A 17,340-nucleotide genomic window follows, 5' to 3' on the forward strand; every position below is an offset into this window, starting at 1 on the left:
AGTTGTTTAAAATTTACCAGCACTCCATTGGGCAATATACACTAAAGCTCCACATATATATCCTATGACTCGGCAAATCTATTTCTAGGTATGCATGCTTTAGATATGTGTATATATGCTAACCAAAAGCCATGTACAAGGATGTTCACAACAGCACTAATTGTAATAGCCTCAAACTGGAAAACCAAATATACATAAATAGATTTGGTAAATTGTCATGTTCGTTCAATGGAATACTATGCAGTGATAATAAAGAACTGCCACATGCAACCAACCAGATAAATCCCACAAAATGTTGGAACAAAAGAAGCCCAAACAAGCTACAAACTGGGAGAAGATATTTGCAAATCAAATACCCAACAAAGAATCTGCATCCTGAATGCATTTCTTGGTTTTGACAAATGTATTATAGTTATGTAAGATGTTACTATTAGGGAAAGCTGAGTACTTTTATAACTTGTTGTGAGTCTATAATTAGTTAAAAACAAAAAAGATCAATTAAAAAATGTATTGGTACTTTTATCTACCAGACTTCCTACTTTTCCACATCTTTGATAGGTATTCTAAGTATATTCTAACACAATACTAATGGGGTATAACTAATAAACTTTTCCAGAGAGTGAAAACATTGAAACAAGAAATTCAATTTCTAGGAATTTTTTTCCTAGGAAAGTAACCAGAGATAATATATAAAAATCTGCATTGCAATTTTTTCATAGTTGTTTATAATAGTGAAAAATTGGAAAAAAACTTATAAATTGAAAACAAGTGGGGACTAGTTAGTATATTATGATATACACAGCAGACAATATGATGTAGCCATAAGAAATTAAGCCATAGAATATTTATTGACATGAGAAAATGTTAACAATATACTTCTATATGAAATATTAAGGTACAAAACAGTATATACAGTTTAATAACATTTTTATGGAAAGAAAAATAGCATATGTACAAAATCATGCATAGAAAAAAATAGAATGATGTGCATACCAAATGGTTATCTCTAGATAGTGGAATTAGAGGTGATTATGCAATTTTTCTAATAAATTTCACCTTCCCTACAAACAGAATCTGCTTCATGCTAGTCTTTCTTGGTTGTGATTAGTTTAAAATAGTTCTCTTCAAATAGATTCTGTTTCATAATATATACCTCCAAATCATATTGCTATTGCCATTTATAAAGTAGATGCTACTTGCTCTTATATTCTGACAAATGGAGAATATTTTTAACTAATACAATATACTATAAAATATGCCACAGCATAGATTTGTCTATAGAAAATTATTTGGAGAATTTGAAAATCCTCTAATTGAAAAATTTTAAATAGAAAAAAATATATTATCATTAGTTAAGAGTTCATAATGATCGAGTGTGAAATAACTTGGGTTCCAGAATTGGAGACTTTTAGATCTCTCTTTACTGACTTTGGGCAAAGGAGATTAGATTTTTCAGTTAGGAAAATATGGTTAATAATTTTGTAGAAAGCAATAATAAAATTGTTTTTAAATAAAGGAAAATGAGATCCCACATATAAAGGTTTGCTATAAAGACCTGAAGAAATATGAGATAAAACAGCAAGAAAGAAATTCAAAGTTGGTGGTACAGAAAAATTAACTCATTTACTTTTCTGCAGCACCAAATTCTTATTGTTTTATAATTTCTACCACAGGTTTGATATGCCAAAATTGTCAAATTCTTTTAATGTTAATTAATGGTCTTTAACTTCAATTATTTCAAGTTAATATATAGGACATACTTAAATTTTTCATGGAATCTGAGGTAAGTGTTCTAAATACACGTCATCCTCTGATGACCCTTGAAAACTGGCAACATTAAACACACGATAGATGTAATTCAGATTTTATTTCTCAGAATGCATCCTAGTGTAAAGCTATATACTAGATTCTTATTAAAAATAACCAAAAATGAATTTTTTAAAGGTAAAACATCAGAGAACAGAAAAAAATATATCTATGTCCACTTTTCTCTGATGCTTCCCATGCTCCAGCACCATTCCAAGCTATCTCCTAATTTCTGGTTTCCCCTCTTTGGAAGGAAATATTTAGTAAATCTATGGTCAATTAACATTTAATAATTGTTTATAATCACATCTGAAAGGGAACAGTTAATAACTTGTTACATCTGAAAGGTAAATTTATTGTCTAGATGTCTAGATGTAAATCATACAACTTGCAGATGAAAGGAACATAAAACACTGATGAGAAGGAAGATTTGATAAGAATGGAGAAAAAGAAGAATTTTCTTTGTTTTTCCAATCAAAGGTTTGTTCATTCTCTCCAGTCATGGAATTGAAAAAGAAGACTGGAGTGCAGGTAGGAAATGTGCATCACATTTATATAACAACACAACATATTCTTGCCCTACTCCAGGGTCATTCTGCCACCTCTACCTCATTCTATAAATGCCCCATTAACCACAGCATAACTTTTAGAGAAGCTCTAATTCCTCAATGAAGATCACAAGAACAGTACTTCCAGGTTGTTAAAGAAACCAGGATATTACACCTACACATTTCAGGGGCAAGAGGAGACTATCGACACTCCACATTTATTGCTTTACAAAAAAGGTAGAGGCGAGAAAATAATTTTTTGAAATTTCACAATCACCAATCTGTGACAGAAACTGAGGCATAACACTTATGCTAACAAATATGATAGATGAGTTATTTCAGTACATCACTGCAAATGGATACTCCTGGATTTTCACTTAATCAATCCATTATTCAATGATGAACACCATAAAATGAAAGGTGACATACTTATGAACTAAAATCACAAGAAAAAACTCTATAAGATCAATCTTCAGTGAGCTCCTATTCCAATAAGCCATAAAAAGTGGTAAAAGGCAATATTCATTTAACAAAATGAGAATCCCAATGACAAGAAATCAGATATTTATATTCCTCCAGAGACACTTCTTCCCCACCTAACAAAGGCACTTGACATGTATTGAAATGGACATTTAATTCAGATACTGCCCTGGGCAACTGTTACCTTCCTAAAATTAGGTGAAGTGGTGATTAAGTTCAAATTAATTCTTCCAAATCAGCCTGAAACACACACGAATATATCAAAAGTTCTCTATTTTTGGCAGATGATATAACCAAAGAAAAAAAGATAATGTTGGTGTCCACAATGAATTGGCTGACTTGAGCAGTCCAGGAACCCCTCTCTGAACAATATATTCTTTGATGACTGTGGAATTTGTATATAATTATAGGCAAATTAACCTTTCATATAATTTCAGGTATTAATGTTCACTCCTCTTCTTGTCCTTTCTTACTTTTTTGTTCTTTCCCAAAGCCTTAGATGATTCCTCCTGAAAAAGACAAAAATCAATGTAGTATCTCCTCATTAATATGAAGATACAGGCTTAGGAATCTTAAATATAATCATATGTAATATGTGTAATAGTGAAAGTATAATTACTTCCATATATATCATCTTTCTGTTTTATAGGACACTTTCATTTCATAACTATTTAAATACTTACAAAACAATCAAAATAATCAAGGAAAACACTAAGTTATCTAATAAGTTTATGTTTGAATAATTTCAGTATTATTTAACCTATTGTTCACTTTCCAAAGTAGGCAGTAGAATTTAAACACAATAGATATGAACATACTTATAAAATATGAAACAAAAAAACCCTCAAAGTATAAAGAAAGAAGGCATTTAAAAGCATTCCAGTGCTCTGACACTAATAGAAAATGTTAGAATTTTATAGATGTTCAAAAAACATCTAATTCACTGTAGCATTAGCTAAGACCTCTCTGAACCTCAATTTTAGGGAGTGTAAACTAATTAGTCTTTAAGATTTTATAAAATTCTGTGAATCGGAAATTAAGGTTCAAGGAGATGAGGCTTCTCCCCAGGGTCAGAGAACTGGCCAGTCACACGGTTTTGACTAGTACATAAGCCTCCAGTTTCCTAGTCCAAAGATTTTTCTAATGCACCACAGAAATCCTGATTCATTCCTTATTTTGTCTTTTTTCCTTTATAAAATTTCATGGGCAGTGGTGAGAAACTCTCTAGATACAACATCAATAACCACTTACCTGTGAATTTGTGTAGTCCTTCTCCACTAGAATGTTTCTGGCACAGTTGTTGATATGTTTAAAGCGATCTGGTCCTAGAAGAATCCCTCCATACCAGCGTGATACTACCACCATGACATTTCTCACGTTCAAAATCTGTTATTTCCAGAAGCAGAATTAGAAACACATATAGACATGTACAAATGTGAGTTTGAAAAGAAAACAAAATAACCCATATATAAAATCGCACATAAAATTTTCCTCTGATTTTAATGGCAGAACCACATGAGTAAGCAGAGTGAGATTACTAACAATTCAGGAGAGAGAATGTTATAATGAGAAGGGAATTTGAAAAACAAACATTGCTCTGCAGTGTCCTCAAATTCGAAACTTTGGGGCAACTGAGCAGAGTGAAGGGGAGATCATGCAGGTAGGGTTCCAGTTCTTTGTGACTTCACCCAGAAAAGATGTTTAGGCAGCCTTTTACTCCAAGGCCACACAACAACACAAAGCCTGCTTCTGAACAAACTACTAGAGAGAACTGGGGCTGCAAGAATAACGGCTGGTGCCTACCAGAGTAAGGTCTTCCGTAGTTTGACATTTGTCAAATGCTGCCCTTAACGTGAAGCCCACCAGTCTACAGGCCTGACTCAGAGTTCCAATCAAGGGAATAGCCTGGTTAGAAACAAACCTCCACATACAATAGCAGAAGAAACTATAGCAACTACCTTAGGAAAATAAACAATCCATTCTTAAAACTAATGGACAATCAATGATCACCAGACATGAAGAAAATCCAGCAGCATGAAAGAGAAAGGACAAGATAAACAAACTAAAGTGGACCAAGAAAATTTCAAGAGAACATCTTTAAAAAAACTACCTCTAATTAGTATATTCTGAGAAATTTTAGAAAATACTGCATCTATAAAACCAGAACAGCACACTTTGAAAAAGGAAAAATAGAGTACAAAAAGAACTCTTGACAAATACACAGTTGCTAAAAAATTTTTAATTCAACAGAAATTTTGGAAGACAGTCAAAAAAAGTCTCAGAACACAGACAATGAGATGGACAACTTAATAAAAAAGAAACATTCTGGATCTATCCAGAAGGTCTAATACCCAACTAATAGGAATTTCACAAAGGCAGAACAGAGAAAATGAAGGGGAGAAAATTGTCAAAAAACAAAAAGGAGTTTTTCCAGGGCTGAAGACAATCTTCTATTTTCTATGACTGAAAGAGCTTGAAAGCCCAACACTTATTAACCCTTTGCTTTCCACCCTTTGCTGAAAATTTTCTCAGTGTTCAAAAATTAACTACTAATTAAACATATCTCATGTTATATGGTCTGATTTACTTACTCCTAAATGAAGCTGTTTTGTTGAGAAATTTTATGGCTCACAGAACAGGATTAACAGAGTCTAAGTTACCCTTACCTCCATGAGATGGAGAAGACGCCCACCGGCTGCTGTTTCCCCATCATCTTCACAGTCCTGTAAGAAGGTCTGTTTATCCTCACAATATATTCTAGAAATACATAAAACAGGGTTATACGCTTTGAAATCTCAAAATATTGTAATAAAAGTTTACTCCTTCATACTTGCTACAATCAATTTGCTTCCAAAATTGACATGTTTGTTTAAAAAAAAAAACCTTCTTGAACTATATATTAGATATATTTTCACTGATAATTTACTATTCACTATGGCTCACTTTTTATACTTGGGAAAGCTAGGACTCAAGGGTGTCTGCTTTAAATCAGAATCACTGCAACTATGAGGTGAGTTTACACATCTGAAATTTCTCCACTTTATTTAGCCTTAAAGCTAAGAGGTTATAGAGGGGAATCACTAAAAAACATTTATTGAGAATATACCATATAGAAGCATTACACGTAATAGGCACTATGAAATGATACAGAAGAAATAACTGGCATGCCCCTGTCTTCAAAGACCGTAAGCTCTAGTGAAAAAGACAAAAAGTATATAAAAAGATGGAGGTGAAAAAACCAACAGAAGTTAATTTTTTATACTTTCTTCACATCTTATTCTAGCCATCAAGTATGTCTGTATCTTCCCCATTTTGAATAAGATTTATAAGATTTCTTTTTCTCTATAATTTACCACTGGATAGTTATTAATTTCAGAGATAAAGCATGCCATTTTTACCCATTTAAATTACATACAAATTGAGCACCTGGAATAATAATGTAGGGCTTTGTAGAAGAATAAAGCTTGACAAATAGGTGTGAGCATAAAAAGAAAATAGTGCCAGTTTAAGGTATGCCATCTAGTGGATTTCTTAGGCCCCTACAAATGGTACCATTTAGGACTAAGCAAATGTAGCAAAGACATCTTTCTGGCTGTGGCCATTAAAAGCCAGATATTACCTTATCTATACACCTAAGTCAATTACATTAATTTTATTATAGCAATCATAGTCATCTTTCCTTCCACCTATCTATACATTTATTCACTCAATAAATATTTACTGCCCACCTACTACAGGCTTTATTATAATTTAGAGTTGATCTTGTTTGAAGAAAGACAGTGTTATTAAACAAAATTTCACATGGCAAATTTAAGGCAAAAAGAAATCAGTGGTTCGTTGTTATTAGGCTTGTAATTATAATCTAACAACATAATTTTATGGAAGAAATGATGAAAACTGTATAAATCAGTACTATTAGATTTTAAAAAAATGAAACGCCATGGACATTTTCACTAACTCTTTCCTCACATGCCAGGAACATAATGATGTGGCACCTGACAGATGTGTACCAGTAGCCTGAACAGCACCGCACAACTCCAAAGCAGGAATACAGCCCCAGAATCAGGAAGTAACCTTAAAATGACCCTAAGCATTCAATATACACATCACAAAGTCTATGCATCAAAGAAAAGTCATTTTTTACTCCCAAGTGGAGGTCTTTCAGGCCTCCACTATGTGCCTTTTTAGTCTTATCTGACACACAACTCTGACAAACTTATCTCTTTCATTCCCAAGTATCAATTATATAAGGGGATAAGGCAGAGGAGCTGCTACATGTTATGCTGACATTTGTGAGAAGTGACTGGTGATCATCTATTAATATGCCAAACGATGAAAATACTCATGAGAACTTAAAGACCCAAAAATCTGTGGCCTGAAATAGACTACCTGGCACATTATTTAATTTTTTGATAATTTAAAATCAATAATATATTCAGCAATTGTTGAAGGTGCAGCCTTATAGCCATGTAGGAATAAAAAAAGAGATAAATGAAATTAGATTATCAAATTCAGCTCCACCACTTAAAAACTATGTGACCTTGAAAAAGTTAACCTTTCTACAGCGGCAGAGTTAACAAGCAGAATTAACTTTCGTAAAGTGTTTGGTACAACACAGGCACTCAGTAAACACGTGAGGTGAATGAATGGTAAGTATTAATTCTTACCATTCTACAGCACATTCTAATCACTGAGAACAAGCACAATCTAATTTTTATAGTGATGATCCTAACTCATAAGAAAACATCAAAATTCTTTCCAGTGATACTAGAGACATATAACAAATAGTTTTTGTAAGTTTTAGCACTTAAAGAGATGTGACTTAGTAATATTAAAAACTCGCATATCCAAAGTGATACATTTTTTTGAGTTTCAGATAGCCTAGATTTTACAAATAGTCTCAATCACATTTTAGGTTTGCAACAAATCCCTACATCTATATTCTGATTTATTTCAGTCCTAAAATATGTTCTTTTAACTCTGTACTAATTTTCATATTTAAAAATATACTCCTTCATCTCTTTACTAACAAATCAGCAAAGATTTGTATAAAACTTTAGTATTCAAAACTAAAATACATGTAGTAAAAGAAGCACTTTTAGTTCATTGTTAATATGAGTATAAATTGGTTTAAAACTTTGGAATTAGGCAATATGTATCAAGAGTTTCAAAAATATGATTTTGATAATTCTACTTCTAGAAATCTATTCTTTCTTCCTTTTTAATTATACTCCCATTTCATTTCAAAAAGGAATCTGAAGCAAACAGAACCTACCCCAAGGAAATAATCTAAAACATAAACAAAGATGTTCTTTATAATAGTAAAAAATATAAAAAGCAAAATGAAAAGGTAATAATTAAATAAATTGTGGTTTGGAGCCTCAAAGAAATATTATAGAGCCATTAAAATAATGTTTATAAAGCAATTATAACATGGAAAAACGTTTTTGTTAAATTAAGAAAAAAAACAGAGGACACTAGAATAAAGCATTAAAAAAATAAACCTTGCATAGAAAAGACAAAATATATAAAAATATTATCGGTAACATTAAATGGTAGAAAATGGCTGATTTTCCCTTTGATTTTTCTTTTCTGTAGTTTCCAAATATTCTACACACGATTATTACTTTTATAATGGAAAAAATATGTAATGGTTATTTTTTATTTTTAAATAGCATGAGTTCAGTTTCTCTCATTTTTTACAAATTGCACATTCCTAAAATTGTGATGATCACTCACCTGTACGCATATATGTTGTGGGTGGCACTAGCTATTTTCTTATTCTCATACAATTTGGCAAGAACCATTTTCACCTTAAAAACAACATAATATAAATAAATTAATGTACACTTTTTATTTGTTCTGTATATAAATACTAGAAAAATATCTTAAAACATGTTGATATAAATACTGTGGTATTGAAATGGTTATTTAAAGAATCTTCTACACTCTAAAAAAGCCATTTCCAAAGTTTTTTCCTCATTTTAGGGGTAGAAACTGGTATTCTCAATTGTTACAAAAAGGCCAGACCTGGTATTTTTGAACACCAATTATCAACAAATATTTGAGCACTAACATGCCTAGGGTACTTGAACATGAAAATTTTTCCCTATGTAGAGAATTTTAAATGTAAATATGAGAATTTCTAAAAATTAGTTCTGGAAATTTACCAAATTTATGTATCCAGTATGATAGGTACACAATAATGGTATGTCCCATATGTTACAAAACCAAAACTCACTCTGGGAGTCATGTAAGGCTCATAGAAGAGGTAACAGGAGCCAAGTCTTAAAACATAAGTAGCAATTTTTATGCATCAGAGGGGAAGAAGGATATGGAATAAGAAGAAGCCATTCCATTCACAAGAAATAGCATGTGCAGATGTATCAGATTTAGCAAATAAAAAAAAGAATATTCAGTTAAGTTGGAATTTCAGATAAACCACAAATAACTTTTAACTATAAGTCGCACATAATAATGTTTATCTGAAATTCCAATTTAACTAGGTTTTCTATATTTTACCTGGCAATCTTGTCAGGGACATAAAAGAAGGTACAAGAAGTGACCAATAGTTTTATGTAACTGTAACACAGAGTATGAATAAGATGTATCAGGAATGATAAAGTTAGGGTCATATCACAAACAACTTTGTATAATAAGCTTAGATTTTTCTTACAGACAATGGAAATCCCCAAAGATTGGCGGGGAGGAGTGGGAGAGTGACACATGGTCAGATCTTTTAGAAAGGTAATTGGCAAGTATAGAGGCAATATTGCAGATAGGGATGACTGAGTTGGAGTCAGGGAGACTGATCTGGATCAGAAATTGTGCAACCTTATGTTTATCATTTTTTAACCTTTCAGGTTCTCAGATTCCTGATCAATAAAATAGACATTGACCACTAAGATTTATTTCAGCTCTCATAAATTATGATCCTGTAAGTCTAAGTGACTATAATCAAAAACAGAAAGTGGATCCGGGATGAAGAGATTCAGAACAGAATATCTAAAAAGGACCTTGGCAGCAAATTATGAGCAAGTGCCATGGGCAAAACAGGGTTCCTGAGAGAAAAGTCCAGAAGCCTACATCAAAAGCTATCTTGACAACAAATCAATGCAGAAAAGAACTTCCTCTTTGATAGACTACCAGAGAGTGAAAGGGCAGCCTGCTAAAAGAATTGTATCCCTACAGGTCAATCTTTAGAAGAGCTTAGAGAATACAGCAGCTATAGAAACCAAAGGGAAGAAAATAACGCTTAAAATTTATGCTAAGGTAATGAGACTTTATTTTTTGTTAATTTGACTTTATAGGTAGTACTGAAACTGCCTCTTATGTCAATAAAGTTTAAACTAAGCCAGATTATTACACCAAAGAAAAAGAAAATGATTGTGTTGAAAAGAGAGTGAGAAAGACAAAGACCTAGAAATACAGTTTTTGAATGAAAAGTCTTCTATTTGACATCCTTGGGCAGGAATCAGGTCACCTAAAATCAGGAAGCAGCAAGGAAAAGGAATGCAGGTAGGGATGACTGGGCTCAGTATGTCCACTATCCCCTTAATTGGGCAACAATGGAACGAACTTGGTTTTCTAAAACTCCCATGCAATAGGAAAATAAGTCTTTTTAACGAGCTATTAAACATCATAATTTTCTACAGCACCACAAATTTTTCTTGTTTGAAAATGCATTAGAGGGTTAGGCCCTAATTAGAGTTTAGATACAATTTTGAAAGCTGTGACAAACAGAAACAAAACAAACCTTCCATGATTCACAGTAATTTGAGGGTAGATAAATCAACAAATTATTTCTTATCTTTCACAAAAAAGAACTATTAATAATAGTAAATATTAATTAATAATAGTAAATAGTAAATATAAGGATATTATTGCAAAACCATTTACTTAATTACTTTGGTAAAATAACGTCTAAGTGAGCTGGACACAGTAACTTTACCTGTTTGGGACAAACCACTGGAGCCAAGTGTGCCTGAAAAGTACTTCTTCGGTCTGTAATAGGAATTCCATGATCAATCGGAGGTAATTCTTCTATTTCTATAAATTTAAAGAATTATGTTACTTTTATTTTTAAAATTCATACATTCAAATGCTAAAAAACTGGCAATGGTGTGGGAGGGGGTGGAGGGAGAGAGTTGGGAAAGAAACATAAATTATATGGCACATCAACCCAAATGCCATTAATAGCTACCTATTAAAATTAAATTATAATTTTAAGTAAAAAGTTTTCAAATATATTGTACAGAACATAAATCTACTTGACTTACAAATGATTTTCACCTGCCAAGGTCACCCAGATGAAGTGGTGGGTTGGAACTGAAATCCTGGACTGTGGTAATAGTATAACTTAGTACAGTATTTAATTTTTAAGAGTATAAAGGGGTCCTGAGACCAAAAGGATTGACAGCTATAAATATACCATCATCTACTTATCCATTCTACTGCTAATAGACCTCTGGGTTTGGAAACATGACTTTATTTTGTATAGCTATCATCTAGTGTCTTCTGCTAATAACTGTTCCTACTTCAGAGGATGAATTAAATATATCAATAATATACCAAATTGGTATTCCATAGGGTATCATGATTTCCAGTTATTCTGCCTCTTAAACAAATTTAAGAACCACTAATTTATCCTTAACTCTGTTGAGAAACTTACCAACCATCCTGGCTGCTACACAGCCCTCATTTAAGATGAAAAATTATTCAGGAAAAAAAATAATTAAATTTTTTTCCTATTTCTATTCACTGATCTGTTGAATCTTACCAAGTCAGCCTGCCTTACAACTGATGAACTACTTCAACTAACAAACGTAAAAATATTTCTGGATATCTCTAAACTTGCCAAAAATCACTGCACTGGTTTTTTTGGCAGGACTAGGACTAGAAACCAGGTTTATGCAGGATGTTTTACCTTCCCCAACAGTAACCTCTTCTTGAACAGACTGTGACCACTGTGCAAGTGCAGTACTAAGGTCAATATGAACTGGATGTTATTTATTATGACTGTGATTTTCACTCTTTTAATAGTGGATCCTGTTTCCGAAAAGAAATCTTACGCCAAATCCACAAAGATATAAACAAATAAAATGGAAGCTACTTAGATTGAAGCAGGGGTAGGAGTCCTGGATCCTCTCCCCAACTCTTTCACTCCTTCTTCATCCCCTTCCACTAGCCCTGTGACACCATGCAAGAACTTTAAACCTTCATATTACTGTTTAAAAGCTACTGTATAATGGCATAGGAAATTCCTTACCTTCAAAGAGACTGAATGTTCCCTCTGGCCTATCATGTTTTTGTAAGAGACTTGAGGAAACTGATGATACCATTCAAAATTTTAAAATGCAAAATGGAACATACTTTCTGATAGAAATATAGAGCTGATTTATCATATCAACCTTTCAAAAGGTGAACACCACTTATTTATGGAAGAAATTTGCTCAAGCAAAAGCTAAAATCTTAAAGGTATTGTACTAGCCTTAATTCAATGGTTGTACTTTCAATTATGATATTTATTTTGTGAGCACAGACTAAAATTTAACTCTTGGGATATCTGAGAATTTCAAAACAGAAATATAAAAACAGGATGTGAAAACATTAAGACAGCTTTTCTTAGTTTCAATTTATCTCATCATTAATTCAAAACTCTAGAAAGTAGCAAAAAAATAAAAATAAATTTATAATTTTTTCTTCACTATGATAGACCCAGCAAAAATGAAAATGGCTAGCAGGCAGGAAAAAAAGAAAACTAATTCTCTGCAAATTCTTAACTATTCCTGTCACATAGGAGTTGACTAAATTTCTAAACCACTCCAAAAACAATTCATAATACTACCAGCCCACTTTCCTCAAAAGAAATTAGTAACATTATACCTCTTCGATTTTCACTGATATCAAAATCCAATGCTTTAACTGAATTTTCTAGGTGGCATGCTAAAATGATATCCTCTTCACACTGAACATCTTCCTCTTCAGTTTTCTTCTTTACATCCTGGCCTATGTAGATATAAGACATTATGAGTGATCTATGAGACACTTAATCATTAGTCTTGGTCTCTAAACGTTATTCTGCAATAGAAGGAACCAGGGCTTCTACGAGAAGTGGTAGATTATAGGGTTGAAGCAAGGAAAATGCAAGATGAGCCTGAAATATTTGAGATTCCAGAAAGTAAAAAAATGTTCAAAAAAATATGGGAGCTTATCAAAAGAACACAAGAGTCTACCTGGAGATCCTAAAGGCCAAACCTGCAACAATTTGAACAATAAAATAATGATAGCATGAAATTTTAACCCATGGAACAAAATAATATACATGAGTTCATACTAATATAAATAATCTATCAAATAAATTAATGGAGAAAAGAGATATCTCTTCTTCACAATAGAATTCCAATTAATAAATATTGTAATAAATATTGTTGACAAGATATACTAATGAATACTAAAATTAGTGAGTGAAAGTTTAAGGAGGAATAGGATATTAAGCATAGCCTCAAAGTATCTCCCTCCTTATGAATTAAAAAGGGAAAGATAATAACTGTGTTGGTTAATTTCATATGTCAATTTGACTAGGCCAAATTGTCCTAAATTGTCCCAGATATTTGGTCAAGTACTATTCTAGATGTTTCTGTAAAGGTATTTCTTGATGAAATTCACATTCAAATCAGTTGACTCTGAGTAAAGCATACTGCCCTCCATAATGTGACTGAGCTTCATCCAGTTAAGGTCTTAATAGAAAAAGGACTAACTTCCTCAGAGGAAGAAGGAATTCTACCAGCAGACAACTTTAAGATTTGAGCTGCAACATCGATTCTTCCCTAGGTCTTCAGCCGACTCAAGATTTTGGACTTGCCAGCCTCCACAATCTCGTAAGCCAATTCCTTAAATAAATCAATCACCCTCTCCCTCCCTCCTTTGCTTTCTCTCTTTTTCTTCTCTCTTTCTCTCTCTCTCTCACACACACACACACAAAATACATACACATCCTGCTCGTTCTGTTTCTCTGGAGAACCTTGACTAATACAGTGTCTTTGCAGTGGAGATATCTAGCAGATACCACCTTAACCAAGGAATCAAGATAAACATCACCAATAATAAAGCATACTGATATCAGCTCTTTTATATAATGCACTGTGAAGGAAACAATATCATTTTTGCGGTATTCTTGCCAAAATGCCTAATATTACTCCAATCATGAGAAAACAATGGACAAACCCAAATTGAGGGACATTCTACAAAACAATTGATCAGTTCTCTTCAAAAATGTCAAGTCATAAAAGGTAACAAAAGTCAAAGAAAGACTGAGGAACTGTTTATAGCCTAGAAGAGAGTAAGGAGAAATAACAGCTAATACAACATTGACTCCTAGACGGGATCCTATAACAGCAGAATAGACTTTAATGGAAAAATTATAAAAATTAGAAATCTAAATAAGCTCTTTAGCTTAGTTAATATTACACCAATGTTAGTTTCCTTTCTTGATAATTATACTATAGTTATGTAAGATGTTAATAGGGGAAGCAGGGATAGAGATGAAAGCTTTTTATACTATTTTAACTTTTTTGTGTCTAAAATTCAGAATTTTTAAAAATTGTAAATAGTTGTATTTAATTATTTCAAATTTTTCCTATAGTAGAAAAAAACAATATGAAATAATAAAGAATAAATATCTACTTAAGAATAACAGTAAAATCAAAGTAAATTATTTGTCAACTAGGTGCCTTAGAGAGGAAAATTCTCATGAGATACCCTGATCACTAGCTTCTAATTTATTAGTTCTTCAGAATTACTAATCCTTTCATTTTAATATGAAGTCTACCAAAAGTTTCTTATAAAAAATTTTTTCAAACAAAATTTCTAAAAATTATAAATTGTAAATTTTACAAAACAAATAAATAACTCTAAAATTTGAAGAGCGGTTAAACTAAATTTTGGATATAGGTGGGAAGGGAAAATATCATTTTTAAGATCAATACTTTTAAAAATGTATTCCTAAGAGATGATCCCAAAATTTAAATTTAGAGTCCCAAATTTTTACTGGCATACATTTAATTTTTGCAATTATCCCCGTAGTGTAGAATGGTGGATGGGCAAAAATCAATATTTTTTTCAATTACAGTTGACATTCAATACAATTCTGTTTTGAGACCACTTTTTTCATAAATGTCCTGAAATGCTGCAAAATCAGAACATGGATCATAAAAAGTTAAGGAAAATACTTCAAAGATTATCACATGGACAGAGTATCTTCATTTATCTCTTTAATTTTAATGGAACCAGTAAAAACATTTGCTTCTACAGAAAAATAGTAAAATGCTTTGAAAAAATATATACTATCAACTTTAAATATATACTAACAGAGACTTAAATAATTGGTTCTGTATAAATAACCGTCTAAAACATTAGTAAATAAACTACTGGGGTTTTTTTACTCCCTCTTTTCCCAAATTGAAAGCTATTCTATCAATAATAACAAAATTCTATCTGGAAATAAAATCAGGTTAAACGGTTATTTTCCTCTCTAAAAGGCTTTTGTGGTTAAATGGAACAAAGTATAGGAAACATTAAAAATTTCCATGTTGTCATATTTAATGATTCAATAAAAGAATAATAATAAAGCCAAATATCAATTTTCAAATGTCCTGAAATTAGTGGTGATGGTTGTACAACTTTGGAATATATTAAAAAACCACTCAGTTATACATTTTAAAGGGCAAATAATTATGGTATGTGAATTACATCTCAGTTTTAAAAATCAATTTTCAAAGTCGAATTTTATATCCCAAATATCAGTGTGTTTTTCAAAGTTCTTTTTCTATAAACATGACACTTACTGGAAGCTAATATCTAACTGATGTAGTCCAATAATTCATGAAGACTGTTGCATGGTAATGTTGCATGCATATTACCTTAACAATAATCAAAGAAAGATTTTTTTTGACCCAAGTTCTTTAACCATAAAATTCTATTTCTACAAGACTATAATATGAAACCAAAGAGGCTAAATCTTATACAAATAACCATAATTACATGAGTAAATGAACTTTCCAAAGAAATATAGGTTTTCATTAAAGATTTCAATTAGAATGTTCATGTGAAAATGTAATTACTTTAAGTTAAAAGAGCACTGATAATATTTTTCAATCCTACCTGGTTCAGTCATCTGAGATTTTTGTATAAGAACATCTCTTATTTTCTCCACCCATAGGTAAAGAATACTTTCACCAATATTCTGTCTAAACAAAATTCAGGGGGAAAATATTTGTTATTTAAAAAAATATCTTTCTCAAATTCAAGAAAAAACAGACATAATTACAATCTAAGTCATTCTATGCAATCCAGCCATGTCTTTAAAAAAATAATTTATAAAAACATGAGATTCACTAACATTTGTAGATGAGTATTTAATATAGATTATTTATATCAACATTAAAAATCCCAACTGGCTCCAAAAATAACACTGCTTACTTAAAATAAACAGAAGAGTTGCAATAAAAGAAGAGAAAGAAAATTTCTGAACTTGAATTAGATGAATTAGATAGATGTAAATGTTAATATAATTTCAGTATTGATGTCTGATGATGGCATGGTTTCCTAACTTTTTGAACAGTTTCAAACCACTTACTTGGTACAGTTATCATTTGGTATACTGATTTCAACAAAGAATACAAAGCATTTGAAGAACTCCCTCAGAAAGACAATTTACAAGACTTAAAAAACAATCAACGTAACAATTTTATATTCACATTTTGTATTCTATTGCTCAAATTGATTCATTTTGGTTCCAAATAATGTCTGGCTGCCTCTGATAATTAAATCTATTTCAAAGGATCATTGAGAAAAAGAATATGTCATGGTTTATGTCTACAGAATTATGTTGAATAATGGCAACAGCAATAAAATAAAGGCCCAGGTGTTTACTCTTTAGAGAATGACACTAATTTTAGAAAAGTTTTAGTATATGTATTTAAAGAAATCACCACACTACTTCATAACAACACCTTATCTCCTTCCTCTAAAAGTTTCCCTTGAAACCCTTATCTCTCTTTATCACAACTCATAAGCACCCACCAGAGGAAATTTTCAAAATATGCATACAGAAGAAAACAGTTTTCAAATAATTCAGTACCTCAAATTCTCTCCATCTCACCCATAACTCCTTAGCAATCCTGTATTTTTTGGTAACCTGTCTTTTTAGAGGTAGCAAGAGTTCATTGAAAAGGTTTTTTTTTAAACTGAGAATGTTGGTTGAGTTTCTTTTAAACAATTCCCACTCCCATCCTCTTCTAAGTAATACTTAGAGATATAGAAGCAGAGAAAGGTACAAGGTATTGAGTATATACTAAGCCCAAAGTAAATTGTATGTGTCAACATAATTCATACTCATAATTGGCTAATGAAGTATTATTTCCCCATTGTACAAATGAGAAAAAGGATCTAGAGAGAGAGTTAACTTGTCTAAGAGAGTCTTATAAGCAGTAAGAATTCCATAGCC

General features: G+C 31.7%; 1 protein-coding gene across 6 annotated transcripts in view; it reads right to left on the bottom strand.

Moving 5' to 3' along the window:
• Window positions 1-816: 816 nt before the first annotated feature.
• The window catches only part of IMPACT (impact RWD domain protein), a 29,106-nt gene continuing 12,582 nt past the window's right edge, over window positions 817-17,340 (bottom strand). For all 6 annotated transcript variants that reach the window (XM_011360412.2, XM_011360416.2, XM_011360417.2 and 3 more), the window contains 6 exons: window positions 12,720-12,842; window positions 10,786-10,883; window positions 8,574-8,647; window positions 5,501-5,591; window positions 4,086-4,220; window positions 817-3,343 (listed from right to left, as the gene is read on the bottom strand). In XM_011360412.2, the coding sequence (XP_011358714.1) occupies window positions 3,275-3,343; window positions 4,086-4,220; window positions 5,501-5,591; window positions 8,574-8,647; window positions 10,786-10,883; window positions 12,720-12,842 (590 nt within the window). In that variant the 3' untranslated portion in view covers window positions 817-3,274. The remainder of the gene's footprint in view (window positions 3,344-4,085; window positions 4,221-5,500; window positions 5,592-8,573; window positions 8,648-10,785; window positions 10,884-12,719; window positions 12,843-17,340) is intronic.

Source organism: Pteropus vampyrus, unplaced genomic scaffold, assembly GCF_000151845.1.
Source record: "Pteropus vampyrus isolate Shadow unplaced genomic scaffold, Pvam_2.0 Scaffold55, whole genome shotgun sequence".
Lineage (NCBI taxonomy): Eukaryota > Metazoa > Chordata > Mammalia > Chiroptera > Pteropodidae > Pteropus > Pteropus vampyrus.